General features: G+C 39.1%; 1 protein-coding gene across 1 annotated transcript; it reads left to right on the top strand.

Moving 5' to 3' along the window:
* Positions 1 to 100: 100 nt before the first annotated feature.
* On the top strand, positions 101 to 17,639 carry IKZF5 (IKAROS family zinc finger 5). The gene is made up of 6 exons (XM_087725936.1): positions 101 to 254; positions 7,827 to 7,946; positions 12,947 to 13,033; positions 14,281 to 14,444; positions 14,597 to 14,779; positions 15,184 to 17,639. Exons 4-6 carry the CDS (start codon positions 14,312 to 14,314, stop codon positions 16,125 to 16,127), a joined length of 1,260 nt encoding a protein of 419 aa, XP_087582062.1. The 5' UTR covers positions 101 to 254; positions 7,827 to 7,946; positions 12,947 to 13,033; positions 14,281 to 14,311; the 3' UTR covers positions 16,128 to 17,639.
* Positions 17,640 to 20,471: the final 2,832 nt, after the last annotated feature.

Below are 20,471 nucleotides of genomic sequence, written 5' to 3'. Positions count from 1 at the left end.
ACACATACACACACACACACAGACGTACGCAAAACCATGAACCCGCCCTTAACTCTTTGGGAAATCCTCCTGAAAGCCCTTTCCCCATCGCCCGAGCGGGACGCGCCGCGTCGAACTCTCGCGGGACTTCGTTGAGGAGAAGCGATAGGTTACGTTTAAGCTCCGGGAGGCACAACAAACATGGAGGCGGCGGCAGCAGCAGCGGCGGCGACGACGAGAGTTCGAGGCCCGGGTGACTGCAAAGGGCAGCGGCGGTGAGTCACGGAAGAAGGCTGCGTCGTCCTCTGGGGTTTTTTTTTTTTCCTCCCTCTTTTCTCGGCCACCGGTGAATTTAAGAAGGCGGCGGCAGGCTAGCTCGCGGGAAGCGGCAAAGTCAAGGGCAAAAAGGCTGGCGTGTCCCGGGGGAGGCGCCTTGAAGAGCTCCGGGACGATTTTGGAGCCGTGACTTTTTAAAGAAGGGGGTGGGGGGACACAAAACAACGGCCAGCTGCGCCAAAGAGGGTCCTCGGCAGTCCGTCGAGTCCTGTTAAGCGAGGAAAGCCGAACCCCCCTTCGGTTGCAAGGCAGCCTCCGCCCCCCCCCCCCGTTTGAACCCCGTCACCCTGGCAACCACGCCAGGGCCGAGTTTTCTTGAGGGGGGGGGTCTGTCCCGCGGAGACGTTGGGAAGGTGTCGGAAATGGGGTTCCCGCCCCCCTTTCTTCTGTGTCTCTGTAGGGTCTACAACAGTGTTTCTCAACCTTGGCTACTTGAAGATGTCTGGACTTCAACTCCCAGAATTCCCCAGCCAGCATTCGCTGGCTGGGGAATTCTGGGAGTTGAAGTCCAGACATCTTCAAGTGGCCAAGGTTGAGAAACACTGGTCTACAACAATGCTGGGGAATTCTGGGAGTTGAAGTCCAGACATCTTCAAGTGGCCAAGGTTGAGAAACACTGGTCTACAACAATGCTGGGGAATTCTGGGAGTTGAAGTCCAGACATCTTCAAGTGGCCAAGGTTGAGAAACACTGGTCTACAACAATGCTGGGGAATTCTGGGAGTTGAAGTCCAGACATCTTCAAGTGGCCAAGGTTGAGAAACACTGGTCTACAACAATGCTGGGGAATTCTGGGAGTTGAAGTCCAGACATCTTCAAGTGGCCAAGGTTGAGAAACACTGGTCTACAACAATGCTGGGGAATTCTGGGAGTTGAAGTCCAGACATCTTCAAGTAGCCAAGGTTGAGAAACACTGGTCTACAACAATGTGTTAATAAGGAGTGTAGATAGTCTGAGGCAGTTAAGCGTGTGAGGAAGTGAAGGTCTAGAGTAAGCCATGAAAGAAAAAGGCTGGGTTAAAAATGGCTGGTCAGTAAGGAAAGGGAAAGGGTATAGGAATAAGACGCAATAAAAAAAGTATAGGAATTTACCACTTCTTATTCGAAAACCTTTTCCTTTCCTTAACTGACCAGCCATTTTTACCCAGCCTTTTTCTTTCATGGCTTAAGTAGACCTTCCCTTCCTCACACGCTTAACCGCCACACACCGCCACATGCCCTATTAATACAGACGGTGTGGTATACCCTACAGAGACGCAGAAACCAACGAAGGGGGGGAGAACCCCCAATTCCTGGCACTTTCTCACACGCTTAACCACCTCAGACTGCCACATGTCCTATTAATACACTATTAATTAAATACAGACGGTGTTGTGGACCCTACAGAGACGCAGAAACACTAGAAGGGGGGGAACCCCAATTCCTGACACTTCCTCAACGCTTAACCGCCTAAGATGGCCACATGCCCTATTAATACACTATTAATTAAATACAGACGGTGTTGTAGACCCTACAGAGACGCAGAAACACTAGAAGGGGGGGGACCCCCAATTCCTGACACTTCCTCACACGCTTAACTGCCTCAGACTGCCACATGCCCTATTAGTACAGACGGTGTAGACCCTGCAGAAACACTAGAAGGGGGGGAACCCCCAAATCCTGGCACTTTCTCACACACTTAACCGCCTCAGACCGCCACATGCCCTATTAGTACAGACGGTGTTGTAGACCCTACAGAGACGCAGAAAGACTAGAAGGGGGGGGGACCCCCAATTCCTGGCACTTCCTCACACGCTTAACCGCCTCACACCGCCACATGCCCTATTAATACAGACGGTGTTGTAGACCCTACAGAGACGCAGAAACACTAGAAGGGGGGGACCCCCAATTCCTGGCACTTTCTCACACGCTTAACCGCCTCACACCGCCACATGCCCTATTAATACAGACGGTGTTGTAGACCCTACAGAGACGCAGAAACACTAGAAGGGGGGGACCCCAATTCCTGGCACTTTCTCACACACTTAACCACCTCACACTGCCACATGCCCTATTAATACAGACGGTGTTGGAGACCCTACAGAGACGCAGAAACACTAGAAGGGGGGGGACCCCCAATTCCTGACACTTCCTCACACGCTTAACTGCCTCAGACTGCCACATGCCCTATTAGTACAGACGGTGTTGTAGACCCTACAGAGATACAGAAACAGTAGAAGCGGGGGGAACCCCAATTCCTGACACTTTCTCACACGCTTAACCGCCTCACACCGCCACATGCCTTATTAATACAGACGGTGTTGTAGACCCTACAGAGATGCAGAAACCCTAGAAGGGGGGGACCCCAATTCCTGGCACTTCCTCACACGCTTAACCGCCTCACACCGCCACATGCCCTATTAATACAGATGGTGTTGTAGACCCTACAGAGATGCAGAAACACTAGAAGGGGGGGACCCCAATTCCTGGCACTTCCTCACACACTTAACTGCCTCACACCGCCACATGCCCTATTAGTACAGACGGTGTTGTATACCCTACAGAGACGTAGAAACACTAGAAGGGAGGGGGAGAATCCCCAATTCCTGACACTTCCTCAACTCTTAACCGCCTAAGACGGCCACATGCCCTATTAGTACAGACGGTGTTGTAGACCCTACAGAGACGCAGAAACACTAGAAGGGGGGGGACCCCCAATTCCTGGCACTTTCTCACACGCTTAACCGCCTCAGACAGCCACCCTCTTCTTTCTGTTAACCCAAATGGAGACGCGGCAACACGAGCGGACTACTCAGCCTTTGAAAGGTTCATTACTTCCACATATTTGCGTATGGTTAACACGCGGACTGATTGGAAGCTAAGCAAAAAAAGGGAAAGTGCAGGCAGTCCTCCAGTTACAACAGTTCACTTGGTGACCGTTCAAAGCATTACAAACGCACTGAAAAAAAAAGTGCCTTATTATTGTTTTTTCCACATGTACGACCGTTGCAGCATCCTCCATGGTCACATGATCAAAATTCAGATGCTTGGCAACATTTAGACTGGCTGCAGTGTCCTAGAATCATGTGACCAGCTTTTGCAACCTTCGGACAAACAAAATCAATGGGCATTCTAGATTCGCTTAACAACCATGCTATTAACTTAACAAATGCAATGATTCACTTAACGGCTGTGGCAAGAAAATTCGTAAAATGGTGCAAACTCACTCAACAAATGTTTCACTTAGCAACAGAAATTTTGGCCTCAATTGTAGTCGTAACTCGACCTTAGTGATAGGAATGGAAGAAAATAGGAATTGCATTCAATGTTTGTAGCATAAGAGCTCTGGTAAGGTGGAAAAGCAGTAAGCCAGTTTTTGTGTGGGCCTGAAGAAAGGAAGGCCAGAGACTAAGTAAGTCATAGAGCAGGCCTTTAGAGTTCTGGTGAATGAAAAATCTGAGTTCTATTCCAACTGCCTACTCATCCTCCACACGGTCTCCCCAGCATTTATAGTAATTATATGAAAGTGACTGTAACCATAACTGCACAGAACTTGCAGAGGCCAAGTAACTAAATAAGTGCTAGCAAATGAAGTGTTTTTTTTCGAATAGGATTGCACAGAATTCATACAGCAGAACATACAAGGTACTGATGACGGTACAGTAGGTTCCTCTGCTTCATATCTTTTCAAGTTTTGTTGACTATGTAAGGAAGGGAAATAGGTCGAGAGTTACCAAGAAGCGTGAGAGTAGCAGCTATTAGGGCGGTGCAAAAGGGTGCTTTGACTACTGGCAGTTTCCCTTGAGGGATTAAGATATTTTCATGCCCTGACCTCTTCAGGGTTTTCTCAGCTTATCTGAGCGTGCATCAAAAATATTTCCAGAAGATTGCCACTTAAGTGAACGAAACAGCCAAATGATTTATGAAGCCTTAATACAGTAGCCTCTGTTGAATGAACATTGCAAGGAGGAATTAGACTAATTACCATAATCATAATGTAATTTCCTTCCTCTGCTTTAAGTGCCACTTGAACCTATAAATCAGAAATTAAACTGTACCATGGAATCAGAGATGTAGAAATTGTTCCTAACTGGGTCTCTGGATTTTGATTTGAGGCAAAGATGATGTAGCTTGCTTATTCCTTTTCTCTGGAAATAAAAGTCACCTACTGTGAATAGAGTAAAATGTATTTTATAAAGAAGAAATGTATATTCTCCTGGTGTTTCTTTTGCACAGATTTTTTTTCATGTGTTTCTTTTATTTGTTATCTTCATTTTAGTTTTGATAAATTATTTTAGCAAAAAAAAAAATTAGCAACGTGGAGGCATAAATGTAGATTTATATGGACAAGATTAGACAAATCTCAAATTAAAGAGACATGAGCATTGCACTATTATATATGTCCTATGCACAAGAGAGTACATTCAATTACAGAAACAGAGTTTTAAAAAATGAATCACATTCAGTCTACAACCTAGGTTTGTTTTTGCATATAGTATTTTTTAATTTTGGCTGAAATAATTTTCCCACTAAGCTAAATAGAAAAAAACATATCCTCCCCCCCCACCTTCATGGAAAATTAGTGTAGAAAGTTTATATTGATATTGTAAATTGTATGCATTATAGTGAGAATGTTAGTACCTGAGAATACTAGTTTTATACCCTATTACTACAGACATGATATGTAACGTACCAATTCTATTGAAATATGTTATTCTGCCATATTATTTGAAGACAAATTAAATACACATCACATATTTTAGAACATGGACATGCACAGAAAAGTAAGATGATATAACTATAGACCAAAGAAATTAAAGACATGAGCTTGGAAAAAGAAATAATTAAATTAGTTTACCTCAATATCATTTGCTTCTCCCAACACTTCTATCTTCTATCCTTTTTTCCATCATGTTCATTAGCATTCCATATATTGCCTTTTATTCTTTAAAGTCACTGTTCTGTCTTCCATCCAACCATGATTTTCTTGGTCCTCCCTTTTCTCACAGGTGTTCAGTTTTGTTTTATACATTTGATATGCAATTTATTCAATACAATGAATATGATTAGACCACCTCTATTTTCCTTTCAGTGGCTTACAACCTGAGGTTTCCTGGTGGTCTCCCATCCGAGTTTTTTTTTCTTGTGAGGTGATTGTTTTAAAGGTTGTTAGTGAATATTGTGACATAGCCATCTTGTAGGTAATTTCACATAAATTGTAGTATTCAGTTATTAAGGTTTTGTGCATAACTCCTTGTTCAATCACTAAGTTTATAATTTACTCCATTTAGATTTCAATTTTATATTATAGAGGTGTTTTTATTATAAAAAAAACATTAGAAGTGTTTTTTATTTAGTGAATATTGTGACATAGCCATCTTGTAGGTAATTTCACGTAAATTGTAGTATTCAGTTATTAAGGTTTTGTGCATAACTCCTTGTTCGATCACTAAGTTTATAATTTACTCCATTTAGATTTCAATTTTATATTATAGAGGTGTTGTTATTATAAAAAAAAAAAACTATAGAAGTGTTTTTTATTTAGTGAATATTGTGACATAGCCATCCTAGATCTTGTAGATAATTTCACGTAAATTGTAATATTTGTTCTTAAGGTTTTGTGCATAACTCCTTGTTAGATCACTAAGTTTATTATTTACGCCATTTAGATTTCAATTTTATAATACTATAGAGGTGTTTCTGAGGGTGTATGGATAAAACATGAAAGTGTGGAATTACCTGTTCTAGGGTAGGACAGGACTCCAGTCCCTGTGGAAATCCCTTCGATTTATGACTTGCTAATATTAGGAAATTCAGTTCTGTTAGGGACATTTTATGCACAGCTCATGGGAGAATCTGAATTGGAAGAAATATCCAAACATGGGAAGTAGAATACCATCTCTATAGATGGCACACATCATCCCCATTTCTTCCTGCACCAACTTCTTAGATTGATTGTAAAGGAAAAGAAAATGGTTTTAAAAAATAGAAGCTTAAAGAAGACAGGAAGTACCTGTTCGTCTTTCTGTCCTGCTTGTATACACTCAGGATGAAGTGGTAGCAGTGCTTTGTGAGCTTAAAAAGTAATAATTTTCTTCCTGCTATTTCTATCTAAGTAAAATTTTAGGAGGCTAATGATAGTGGAAAGAAAATCAGCAAAAGTTTTTATTAATATAGAATTTGAAAAAAATGTGTTTTTGAAAATGATACAAGATTAAGGTAGTCTATTTCCTTGAGCAACCGAGAATTTCATTAGAAATGCTGTGGAGTTGTATTAGTGTCCCTGCAATACCTTAAGGCAGTGTTTCCCAACCTTGGCAACTTGAAGATGTCTGGACTTCAACTCCCAGAATTCCCCAGCCAGCGAATGCTGGGAGTTGAAGTCCAGACATCTTCAAGTTGCCAAGGTTGAGAAACACTGCCTTAAGGTGTATAGAGTTGACAGTGCTTATGAGGAGTAAAATAGGAAGGGAAGGAGAAGAAGGAAACCCACATCCATTTACACAGGTTATTTACACATAATATTTTCACTTCTTTTTGTTTTGGGATTATTAGGGGCTTTAGATTAAAATCAGGAATGCAACATACTTTTATCAGTTCTTGGTGTTTATGGGCTACATTCAGGTACAAGGATTACAAACAATATGTGTGTTGCCTTTGATAAGAAATACCTGCAAATTGTATGAAGTTATTGAAGCTTAAATACCAGAAGAATTATTTGGGAACAGTCATATGATTCTCCAAGTTCAGATAGTTGTCCTTATCAGATGAGCTATTTCAATTATTTCAGGAAAGATACTTTAAAGATGGCAGTTTGTCTTTGCTGGAAGCAATTCAAGGGTCGTAACACATTTTTTTCCTAATAGCTATCTGCTATAGCTATTAGCTTCTAATACAGAAAAAAATCATAAGACAGTACTATGACTGAACAAGAATAGTGTCAAAGGGTAACCAGGAGGATTCAGAATCAAATCTTATTCAGCTGTGAATCTCATTTAATGACATTGAACTATCAGTCACTTAGTTTAATCTATTTCATGCTAAAATAAAGTGGAGAGCAAGGGAACTGTTAACAATATGAAATCCCTTAGAGAAGAATGAATAAAATATAATAAAAATAAAATTAACTGTTGTGGAAAAGAATGATTTTCCTTGAGACCTTAAGGTATTCCAATTACCAGGTATGTAATTGGAATTTGACTTAATGATAATCCTTTGAAATTTAAATGTTTGAAATATCTAGTGGGATTGAGGAAGGAATCTTTCTAGGGAAACATTGCTATTTTCTGTATCACTGTTAAGACTGAACTAGTTGGAATTCCCAGAAGATATGAGAGACATGATATACAGCATTAGAATGAATGAATGTCTGTTTCTTCCAAAAGGAAACTTTCCTTTTTCTGAGGCCACACTAGCATTTCCTAAGTTATATAAAAAACTTGACTAGTAAAAATATAAGTTATCCTTCTGTTAAAGTGCATAAGCAAATATCACTTTTCATTAAAATATATATCCTGGTTTCATTTTCTTGCAGGATGATTGTAGAGGCATTAATGAGAAAAATGTATTTCCAAGTATGATGGAACATAAATCTCAGAAGTGGATTTTTGCCTCTGTCAGTGATTTGAAGCTGATTTGGACTAAAGTAATTAAGGTAATTTATATAACTTCAAATAGTTTTTTATTATTGTTTTATTGTTATAAGACAAATTATAAAGAATACTACATGTATATTATTAATATCGTAATGTTTAGATAACTTAGATCTTTAAAGAAAGAAAAATAGAAAAGGTTTATATCAGTATTAACTATGATTTGATGTTAATAAACATAAGATCATAATGAGAGCAGCTGCCTGGCAACCCCCCACTCCAGCTGGGCACAGCGCCACCCACCAACCTAGCGGTATCCCAAAGTCATCAAGCAATGTGAGCCCCTTTGCCCCCCCTCCCCCCGGCTCCTGCGGCTTTGCGCCTTCGGGATATCACTAGGTTGGTGAATAGCGCTCTATCTGGCTGGAGGGGGCTTTTTATTGGGGGAGGGCATATATTTTTGCCCACAGGAAAAATATGGTATGGTCTTATTATCAGGACATGTTGTAATTTCGGGGAAACACGGTAGTTTTTAGGGACCTTCAAATTTCCTTATAGTGTCATCGGGTATGAATTACAGGACTATTACTACTAATAATAGAATAATTTTGCAACAAATACAATATTACAATAAGTTAGAGAAAGAGAACGATTTAAGAGATGGGAATTTTGACCATTAGTAGAGGAAAGGGGTTAAAAGATAGAGATTAATTGTATGGGATTTTGCTTCTGAATTTCTTAGATTCATGTTTATTACAATTTTGAGTTTATCAGGGTTTTTTTGTTTTTGCTGCCTTTGAACAGTTGCTTGTTATTAAACTTGAGTAAATGTTAACAAGTCTTAGCATACTAAAGGATGACTTTCTATTGACACTAGTTGGAAGTAGAAAAAATAATTAAAATCCACTTGTTACAAGATACGGTTATATCTACTGCCTTTTTTTAACCTTTTAATCTAAAAAGGAAACTTCAAAAAACAAAAAGATCCAAAAATACCCCAACAGTATAAAGACTAGAGATACAGGTACAGATACAGACAAAACGTTTTGAGTATAAAGTAATATTTTTCAACCATGGCAACTGTTTAGTTGTTTAAGAATTCTGGGAGTTGAAGTCTACACATTTTAAAATTGCCAAAGTTGAGAAAAACTGGCATATAGCAATTCTGGTTTTGAAATGAAACAGTTGTTTTGAATCACTTTCAAGTGATATATATTAAATGTGAAATAGTTGAAATGTAAAAAGTTTAGCACTTCCATAGTAATGATTATTTCATATTTGTTTCCATCTGGTAATTAATTATTAGTTCTTGGGTAATGTAGTATTTCTGTTGCTTGTTAAGAACTCTGATCAAAGCTGAATGTTTGTATATGTGAGTCCTTGAGTACAGCATCATAGTTGATAAATGTTATAATCCTTAGAATGTTCACTACAAAATGCTGTAGATTTTTTGTTCTCTAGATAAGCCAATCATACTAAAACAATAGAACATGATATTTTATAAATATTTTAAGTTTACAAATGTTTAACTGTGATGTAAATGCTTTGTGGATTCAAATGTGTTATGTAATATTAACATTTAATAATAAAATAATTTTAGATGTATTTGAGCATGCCACTGATGAAAGCTTTGCAGAATTAAGTAAAACATTTTTAGGAGCATGAAGAAAAAGATTATCAGTGTCCTGAAATTTTAGCTGAAGAAAGCAGCACAGTTCTGAGGAGAAATAGCCAATCTTTATTCAGTTATCATTGGATCCCTGTTTTGCAAGAAAGAGCCTGAATCATAGAAAGGCAGAAATCTTTATACATTTTGGGGTTGACAAGCAGGAAATCTCAAGAAGCTGATTCATGGACACATTTTGAGCAAGAAAAATAGGCATTTAAACAAAGGAAAATGTATTTGTTAAAACTGCTAAGAATGCCATTGTTAAGAAGATGGGCTATCTGTGCTCTCTCACTGTTTCCTGTTTTAGGTGAGGAATTTTCATAGTTTTTGTGATAGGATTAAAAGGCAATTTTGGTGGAAACATAGCTATGTTTAAGTTATGCATTAGCCTGGGGCTGGTCCAGTTTACATATTGAAGTTGGAGGGGTAAGTAAGGAGAGCAGAGGAAGTGGTTAGTTTGCAACTGGCAGGCAGGGAGGTAGGAGAAAAAGACAAAGAAAAAGGGGGAGAGGAGTTTGGAGAAGAGTTTGTAGCTTTATTTTATTATTTTCCTTCACAATCAATATATGCTTTGTAATGTTTAGTTTTGTTTCTTTATATTGGGATTAAATCAGTTGTAGCTGTTCTAGGCATTATTCTGTGAAAAGGCAGCTTAAAGCAGTGGTCTCCAACCTTGGCAACTTTAAGACTTGTGGACTTCAACTCCCAGAGTTCCTCAGCCAGCAAAGCTGGCTGAGGAACTCTGGGAGTTAAAGTCCACAGGTCTTAAAGTTGCCAAGGTTGGAGACCACTGGCTTAAAGATTAGACTGGGGCAGTCTTGCTGGTAATTGTGGGTTGACTGCTGGGGCAGAACCAGGTTGGTCTATTGAAAAGCTGAGGAAGAAGCAAATCTGAAGGAATTTGCTTAGAAAGGGGAACAACTGAGGAGAGAGCATAATGTGAGATGACAGTGAAGTTTTAAGAAGATAGCAAAACACAGAATTCAAATTAAAGACTGATAAGATTTCTGATGGTAACATATATTTCAATGGAACAAATAGATATAGATCATGGCATGTTGAATTTTTGCAGTTTCCAAGATTGGTTTCAAGTTGTAGAAGTTTCATTGTCATACTAGGTAATAGCACCAGTGGAATTTTGGATAAACCAAGATTAATTGACTGGCTGAGGTTACATATCTTTCGATCTCGCCATCTTTGTATGTGGTGGGTGGATGTTGTTTTGCAAATGATGCCTTGTTGGTAAATTATTTATTTAACAGGTAAGGTATTCTATCTTACTTGTATGTTGCTTGTTTCCTGCGTTATAGCTGTATGAAGTGATAGCCTGTTGGGAGGATGGCATTCTTTTTTGTGGGTGGTTGTTGAATTGTCATTATATGTGTGATAAGGAGATGACTCTAGCTTGTGAGTGCTGACTGACTGCTGTGTGATAGGAAGGAATGTTGTTGGGTATTGAGTTGGCCTACTATTACTCGACCTTGATTATATTTTTGACAGGTACATAACTAAGAGTTTTATCCTCTAGGCTGGGTTGGGGTGACATGTTTCTAAAAATTCTCTTGCATTTTTCAATCCTTGAAACAGTTCTTTTTGTAACAGTTCTACTGTTTCTAAGGAGTTACTCTCCAGGAGCATGATGTTTGGTTTGGTTTATTGGATTTATATGCCGCCCTTCTCTCAAAAACTCAGGGCGGTGTACAACATTAAAAAAAACACATATTACAAAAGTTAAAAAACATAAATAGAATATTCAAAACAAACCCAATTAAGATTAACAATAACATTTTTTAAAAAATTGATTAAAATTAACAATAATCAATAATTTGTTTTGTTCAGGCCAGGCTGACTTGCTGGAAAAGCCAACTTTTTAGGGCGCATCGGAAGGACCAGAGGTCAGGGATTATACGAAGCTCCGGGGGCAGCTCATTCCAGAGGGAAGATGCTCCCACAGAGAAGGCTCTCCCCCTGGGGGTCGCTAGCCGACACTGTCTGGCCAACGGCACCCTGAGGAGGCCAACTCTGTGAGATCGCACTGGACGGTGGGAGGGTACCGGTGGCAGTAGGTGGTCTTGCAGGTATCCTGGGCCTAAGCCATGGAGCGCTTTAAAGGTCATAATTAGTACCTTGAATTGCACCCGGAAGACAACCGGCAACCAGTGCAGGCCGCCTAAAAGGGGTGTAACATGGGAGCACCTAGGTGCCCCCATGATAACCCGCGCAGCTGCATTCTGGACCAGTTGAAGCCTCCGGGTGCTCTTCAAGGGCAGCCCCATGTAGAGAGCGTTACAGTAGTCCAGGTGAGAAAGGACGAGGGCATGAATGACTGTGCACAGAGCATCCTGATCCAGGAAGGGGCGCAACTGATGTACCAGGAGAACCTGGTAAAAGGCTGCCCTGGTCACGGCCGTCAAATGTTCTTCTAAACTAAGCCGCGTATCCAGGAGGACGCACAGCCACTCATTCTTGGGATTGAGGGATTGAGCTTGAGCCTGTTCCTCTCCATCCAGATCTGCACAGCTTCCAGGCATTGGGACATCACGTCGAGGGCATCGTTTGGGTGGTTTGGGGCAGAGATGAAAAGTTGGGTATCATCAGCATATTGATGATACTGTACCCCAAAACCACGGATGATCTCACCCAGTGGTTTCATATATATGTTGAACAGGAGGGGTGAGAGAACGACCCTTGGGGCACCCCACAAGTGACGCACCTTGGGGTCGATCCCTGCCCTCCAGTCAACACAAACTGCAACCAATCTGACAGGTAGGAGGAGAACCACCGTAAAACGGTGCCCCCCACTCCCAATCCCCCGAGTCGTCACATGCCATGGTCAATGGTATTGAGAGCCGCTGAGAGGTCTAATAGGACCAAGACAGAGGAGCAGCCCGTGTCCCGGGCCCGCCAGAAAGTCAAGTCATACCTTATGACAGCTAATTGGCATTTGTGGATATGTTTAGCTATCTTTTACTTTTTTGTTTGCATACATTTTATATTATAAAATAAAAGTTATTTTATATTACATAACTTCTGTTTTATTTTATTATTTTATTTTTCTTTGGTATAGTGTTTTTCAGTTTGCTTACTATGCTTTGTGGAGACTTCATTGCTTTGTAAATCATGATTACTCCAAATGATTGGACTGATCTAATAATGATCTATGAGATTCCTTAAGGAAAGGTTAGTTTTCTGTGATGGTAGTTGGGTTGATTCGTACATTTTGATAAAATTGTACAAATATCCATTAAGTTGAAAATTATGGTGTAGTTTATTTCTATTTGCTATAATTTTGATGTGATAAAGGGCATTATTGCTGTTGAACTACCTTTGTTGGGAAGAATGGATGTGCTAATTTTAACTAATATGTTCTTGCTGATTTCTTTTTTCTATTAGGAAAAGTGGGACAGCTCTGCTTTATATCTCGTAAGAAATCTTGTAAGGTTTGAAGAATTGACAATGTTTTCAACATAACAAATTCAGGTATGATATTTCTAATAGGAAAATTGTCATTTTAGAGATCTTGCCTTTAAAAGTGCGTGCCCTTTTAATTGTTACTCAAATCATGGGTCTCTTATCATAGCACAGAGGTGGGCAATATTCAGCCCTTCCAGTTCACCACCAGCTGGAGAGCCAGTTTTGTTTTAAGGAACCATTTTAATGAAAATAAATGCATATTTGGTAATTGCAATTCATCTTTTAAGTGATCAAGGAATGTTTAATAATTGTATGTAATGCAATTATTATGTAATAATAAAAAACGCGAGACTTCAGTCATTGCAAAATGCTTTGTGTGGAAAAAATGGAGTTAATGATTTTATAAATTTCTAATATAAGCAGCCTCAGGTAAATCACTGGTTTCATGTACTACATTAAGCCATGATGGGATTACTTTGTATTGTGACTTAGCTTGTAGTTAAACAATTTTAGTTTCCAGTAAATCACTACTACAAATTTGGCTTGTTTGGAATGTCGAGAGCAAGATGTGTTCTCACCAAGTAGCAACCAGCGGAACTTGCTTGTTCATAAAATGACTGTCATTAATTTGTTAAATGTACATATATACAAACAAATTAACATAATAATAGATTTGGAAGGGAGTTATAGGTCTTCTACTCCAATCCCTTGCTCAGGCAGGACACCGTATATCATTTCAGACAAAGGTGTGTCCAGTCACTTCTAAAAACTTCCAATGTTGGAGCATTCACAGCCTTTGGAGTGAAGTTGTTGCACTGATTAATTGTTCCGACAGGAAATTTCTCCTTAGTTCTAGGTTGGTTCTTGCCTTGATAGTTTCCATCCATTGCTTGTCCTTCTTTCAGGTACTTTGGAGAATAAGTTGATACCCCTCCCCTTCTTTGTGCCAGACCCTTAGATACTGGAACATTGCTATCATGTCACCCCTAATCCTTCTTTTCATTAAACTAATTACTAAGAGTACCCCCATTAGTTTAATTTACTAAGAATGTCTTATATAAACCAGAGGGATTATGGAGAATAAAAATGGTGCTAGATATTAGCACTTTCTGTTTCAACATGTTAACTCTTCATTTTGCTGTTTTTGTTTTTCAAATTAAAATCAGACACATGTCTGAAGTGTCAGACACATGACACTTATGCTTATCTTACCACCTTCATTTCCATTGTGTTAGAACGATATTTTTGCAACATGACTGTACTAAATCCTGAAATAATTTTGGTATAAACTATAACTTGATGTCATGTTTTAGGTTTGCAACATCGTGAATTTGTAGTGTGACTATGGGCGAAAAGAAACCAGAACCTTTGGATTTTGTAAAAGATTTTCAGGAATACCTAACTCAACAGACTCACCATGTGAATATGATTTCAGGCTCTGTTAGTGGAGACAAAGATGCAGAGACTCTTCAAGGAGGTAGGCTAACGCGGTGCAGCTGAGCTTTCATACATCTGTGTAAATGAAAAGAGGCTCGATGTTAAAGAAATACTCCTTTTTACTCTTTCCCTGTAATTTGTACAATGTTTCCCAATAAGAAGCTTGATGTGCCTTTCTGTTGTTAATTGCAGCAGGGACCGAAGGTGATCAGAATGGATTAGATCATCCTTCAGTCGAAGTTCCACTGGATGAAAACTCAGGAGTGTTGGTAGATGGTTTTGAGAGAACTTTCGACGGCAAATTAAAATGCCGATATTGTAACTATGCCAGCAAAGGAACAGCACGACTCATAGAACATATTAGAATTCACACAGGTATCATTGTATCTGCATATTTAATATTTTTGTAGTATTGTTATACACTTTAATACATTGCATGTGAGCTATGTGTTTTTCTTTTATATTTTCCAACAAATGAGTTAAGCCAAGAAAAACAAGCCACATGATGTTTCTCATATGGCAGGCTTCTTGTTTTTTTTTGTTATTTTAGAAATAAGACTGCAGTTTAGGTTTTGGATCTCGTTGGTTCTTGTAATTGTTAAATGTCTTTGCTTAGAACTTGCTAAAAGTAGAATCCTAACCTTGGAACTCATCTCACTGCAATGCTTTCTTTCAGCCACTGATTTATTTGTAGTTATTTATGGTACTTATTTTGCTTTATTATGATGCAATGGCCATGAAAAAGTGATCAAAATAAAGCTTTCTTCGTGTTTCTCCAGGTGAAAAACCACATAGATGTCACCTATGTCCCTTTGCGTCAGCCTATGAACGTCACCTGGAAGCTCATATGCGGTCTCATACTGGTGAAAAACCTTACAAATGTGAATTGTGTTCCTTCCGCTGTAGTGACAGAAGCAACTTGTCTCACCACCGGAGACGCAAACATAAAATGGTGCCAATAAAGGGTACAAGGCCTTCGCTTAGCAGCAAGAAGATGTGGGGTGTTTTGCAAAAGAAGACCAGTAACTTGGGCTATAGCCGAAGAGCACTCATTAACTTAAGTCCACCTTCGATGGTGGTTCAGAAGCCAGACTATCTTAATGATTTCACTCATGAAATTCCAAATATTCAGGCTGAAGCATACGAAAGTATAACAAAGCCAACAGAGACTAGTGGATTGCCGAGAGATTCACAAGACCTTATGATAGATAACCCTTTAAACCAGCTATCTACTTTAGCAGGACAGTTGTCTAGTCTCCCTCCTGAAAACCAAAACCCACCATCTCCCGATGTTGTACCGTGTCAAGATGAAAAGCCTTTCATGATGCAGCAACCTGCTGCAGCAACTTCTGTTCCAGCTGTCACCACCAGTATTCCCCAGAACTCATCCCCTACGAGTCCAGATCCTCGTCCTGTCCATTCGCAAAGGAATTACAGCCCGGTGGCTGGGCCAAGTAGTGACCACAGTGCGCAGGCCAGCACCCCAAGTATCAGTAACAGTCAACCAAGCACTCCAGCACCAACTCTTCCGGCTCAGGATCCTCAGCTTCTGCATCACTGCCAGCACTGTGACATGTATTTTGCTGACAATATCCTGTACACTATTCATATGGGATGCCATGGATTTGAGAACCCTTTCCAATGCAACATTTGTGGTTGCAAATGTAGAAACAAGTATGACTTTGCTTGCCATTTTGCCAGAGGCCAACATAGCCAGCATTGACTGATTTTTTTTAAAATGTAGACCGTGCTTTCTTTTATTTATTTGTTTAAACACATTTCTGTTTCTTATGTAATTGGAAAGTTGCCTTTGGAGGAATCCAGCTAACAATTTAATGTTGGACGCAGACAATTTATATTGTCATAATTTGCTGACAATATGTTTGCCTAGTCATGGTGGTATTCTTTATACGGCTCCTCAAGCAAAAGGGAGGCTTACAGTGCAATTGTATCTTCTACTTTACTTTATATAAAAACGAAATCTTGGATCAGTTCTAGCACAGCTACAATTCCTTAGATTAGCCTGTGCCACAAAAGAGCCTATAATTCTGCTTTTCTCAAATTAGCCTAATACAATCAGTTTGGGGGTATGGGCCATCTGCTAAACTGCTAGAAAATTCTGTAAACATTATCAGCAAACATAATGCCTACAAGAAAATCTAGAATTCCCTACGCCCAAAACCTGTAATTGCAGTCGGGTGTTTAACGATGTTCCTTTTTAGTACATTGTGGCAGTAATAACGTGAAATAAGAGTTACAAAAATACCCACTTTCCAGTACTACTATCCTGTTTTTGGAGGGGGAGGAGGGGGCGCAGAATACAACCAAACAAATGCCTGGTGTTAAAACTTTTGCAACTTTTCGAAACTGTGGAAAAAGAAAACTTTAGAACAAAATGGATAATGTGTTAAAAGAATGTACCATAATCTTTTTGACTAGCTTTGCAGCACATTACAAATATTTTCATTGCCTTTTAAGTGCTGATGTCTGTGCTATTTTGCCTTTGCCTTCTAAGCAGTAATGACTTTTAATGGAAATGAAACAGCAAGAAAGTTACACGATTTCGATGACCCATTCAGATTTTGTGTGGTCATTTTAACTACGAATCATTTCTTTTTTTGAAAACAGCATTCTAGTCACAGAGGCAACAAGGGACAAAGAATAGTTTAGACTTTTGATTTTCTTTAAAGATTCTGGACATGGTAAGGCAAGATGCAAATATGCAGAATCACATTAATGAACTGCAGCGGATATAAAATGTATGATACTTCTGTCTTAAAATACTTAGGAAAAAAATAGGCACTTTAAACAAATTATGCTAGCAGAGACTGCAGAATATTAGTTTATAGCACATAATTCTTTAATAGCATACAGAAGAACACTGAAATGCACTTTTATTGTATATTTTTTTATTTCACAGGAAACAAAAATATACTTTATATTGCTATCCCTTGCATAACCAGTAAATATGCACATACAAACCCATTTCAAACATGATAGAGTGCATTTATTGAACTGTTTAAAAACCCTGCTTCTTTTCATGTTTGGGAATATCTGATTATAAGCTTCATCTTCAGAATGTTTGATCCCTCTGAAAAAAACCCGGACCTTTCCAGACCTTTGAGGAAAGGCTTTTGAAGAAAGAGTGGTAAGGAAAAAAGATGCCATTTACTTAGAGACACTCTTACATGCCATCTCTGGCCAGAGTATTTTTAGAATTTCCTGATTATTATTATTTTAATTTCAAGTTTCACTGGTTAGCGCTGGTAGCGTCAGGGATAGTGTTTAAAATCCCTTGCAAAAGGATGTCACAAAATGAAAATTCACTTCACTGCTGGACATATCTGCTGATGGAAGTTGGGGTTACATGTTTTCCACCTACAGAAAACCACGAAAGGTATAAGAATCTGGTAAGTAGTTATGATTTGGGCAAGATAGCTGTTGATGACCCCATACGCCTGAAGCAAATCAGTGGATTCATGTAGTTCTTCAGAATGGAGAAGTATATTTCAAGTCTTTTATTTTTGCATTGCTGGTCTATGATGATAATAAAGATTTGAGTGATTGATATTTTAATTTGCAAAAGTGCTGCAAAATGTTTTTATGAGAAGTAACATTCAATAGCTTACCAATTGAGTAAAATGTTAGATATTTGCAGGGCTTTTTTTAGACAGCACATAATTATCTACTTACCTGACATTCCTTTCTAGCAGATTTTCATCTTACCAGTTTCCAGTGATGTGCATGTTCAGATGTCACTTAGTTAATGATTTTGGTCTTTATATAGCCACATTGGTCCATGCAGAAATCTAGGAAGTTTCAAACGAGCTGCAGCCGATGCAGCTGGAGTGTGTTTGCAGTAGTGCCTCCTGCCTTTATTTTATTTTATCAATTTTTAGTACTCCCATTGGATTCTTTTTTATTTAATTAACATTTTTTGGTGGAGGAAGTTTCAGAATATGTAGTGCTGGTATAGGGACCGAAGATTTCTACAGGACTTGCATTTGAAAGCGATAGTGGTCTGGTTTACCTCTAAATTAAAAATACAAATGGTACATTCTACCATTTCAATTAGGTTTAAATGTGCATGTGGGTAGTCTTTATCAGTGATCTCTTTAGGGAACGCTGATCTGCAGATATTTTGTATCCCTATAATATCACTTCATAGTTTTGCAGCTTCCAAAGATTTCTACTTGGACCAGTCTGGCCATACAAAGACCAAAATTACTGACTAGGTTACGCTGGACTCCACTGAGTAGACAGCGCAAGTCTGAGGTACTAGTTCTAGTGATCTGTTGATTATCTGTACAACTTCCAAACATGAAATAACTTCATTAATAGGTCCTTAGGAAATGTAGAAATTTAAAGATTTGGGCTCAGAATCAATAAAATTCTAGCAGAAGCTCAATAAATGCTAATATTTTTAATATTCTGTTACCATTTTTTTTAAAATTCAAATGACTTTAAATTTTGGCATTAAGGTGGCAGTGATACCCAAGGGACACTTCCACTTAGAATTTCCCTGATGCCTTTTGCAGTACTATTGATAGTGAACTACCTGTAACACAAAGACTGAAAGTAGGATAAGAACTCTGGTAGCGCAGTGGTCAGAATGCGGTATTGCAGGCAAACTGCCCACAGCCTGGAGTTTGATCCTGATAGGCCTGAAGGACTCAGCTTTGCATGTTGTTGGGGTCAATATGCAAAACAATGTAAACTTCCAGAGTGCTATAAAGCGCTATGGTATACTGTATAAGCCTAAATGCTATTGCTAGGACCAAAAGAAAAACCATGAAATTAAACACAGATTTAATTTAAAGCTGAGTGGGATACAACTGACAAAAAGTAGTGAGAAATCAGTAAATTTAAAGTCCACTATTTCAATGACAAAAGCCATATTTGCACGAGACATCAAAGCACTCAGCTTGGATGGAACTGTCAATATGTTTATGCTTTTGTAACGAGCCAAAATGCCGTGCCTTTTTTTAATTAACCCAGTTATACTATTGGACAGGAAGCACATAGCCTTGTTCTATTCTGTTATAGTCTTGAGTTTTTCAACAAGAGAATATCACTTTAAAAAAATGTGCTATCCAGGTTTTCCAACTGTGCAGATACAGAACCTCAGCAAATTCCCTGCTGGAAGCTCTTTCAATCCCAAAAGTATTTTTTTCTCACAATTATATTTCGCCTGTTTCTAAAAAAAAAATTCTCTTTCTATTGCAAAGAAAGAAGCCTGTTTGTATAACCAATTGACTCTTCCTACAATAATGACTTCGAATAATTTGGACTGTTGGATATCCACACTCCCCATCTCACATAACATCTTTGAGCTATATAATTGTCAATGCTCGCTTGCAATAATGGGTAAATGCAGCATACAGTTTGTCAGACAGATTACTGTAGTCTACTAACCGATAACCAGTTTATTCGTTGTGTTTTGCTAGGTAGTAAGGAGGGCAGGTTTAACAGGAAAATGCCAGTAGCAACTTGGTGCCAGTTCTATCAAGGAAGCAAATGACACGATCATTGGTAATCCTGTTCCATTCTAGCACTTCACTCATGAACAATTCGGGGGTGTTCTGCCTTACTGCGCTTAGGAATTTTGTATTTTAAAAACTTTATAAACATTTTGATTAAGATGCTAATGAGGTACATTTATTCACATTAAGCTCATTTGGTAACATTTTGGTTTCCTAGTGATAATATAGAAGTGGCCAATATAGAGCCAAGGTGGCGCAGTGGTTAAAGGCAGCACTGCAGGCTACTTCAGCTGACTGCAGTTCGGCTGTTCAAATCTCACCGGCTCAGGGTTGACTCAGCCTTCCATCCTTCCGAGGTGGGTAAAATGAGGACCCCGGATTGTTGTTGGGGGCGATATGCTGACTCTGTAAACCGCTTAGAGAGGGCTGAAAGCCCTATGAAGCGGTATATAAGTCGAACTGCTATTGCTATTGCTATTGCCTTGTTCAGCTTTTTAAAATTCCTGGTAACAACCTGTATCCCTGGGATTTCTTAGTGAACTTACCTGCAGGTATTAAGCATGTCTAATAATCTTGTTTTTTCT

Source organism: Thamnophis sirtalis, unplaced genomic scaffold (assembly GCF_051295495.1).
Source record: "Thamnophis sirtalis isolate CommonGarterSnake01/CBP01778 unplaced genomic scaffold, rThaSir2_p1.2 scaffold_11, whole genome shotgun sequence".
Lineage (NCBI taxonomy): Eukaryota > Metazoa > Chordata > Lepidosauria > Squamata > Natricidae > Thamnophis > Thamnophis sirtalis.
This window is presented reverse-complemented; position numbering and strand designations above follow the sequence as displayed.

Bases quoted from the DNA above. Each gene is read 5' to 3' on its own strand.
- IKZF5 (XM_087725936.1), top strand. From the start codon at position 14,312: ATGGGCGAAAAGAAACCAGAACCTTTGGATTTTGTAAAAGATTTTCAG. The intron at 14,445-14,596 runs GTAGGCTAACGC...TGTTAATTGCAG, and splicing joins TGCAGAGACTCTTCAAGGAG to CAGGGACCGAAGGTGATCAG. The intron at 14,780-15,183 runs GTATCATTGTAT...GTGTTTCTCCAG, and splicing joins ACATATTAGAATTCACACAG to GTGAAAAACCACATAGATGT.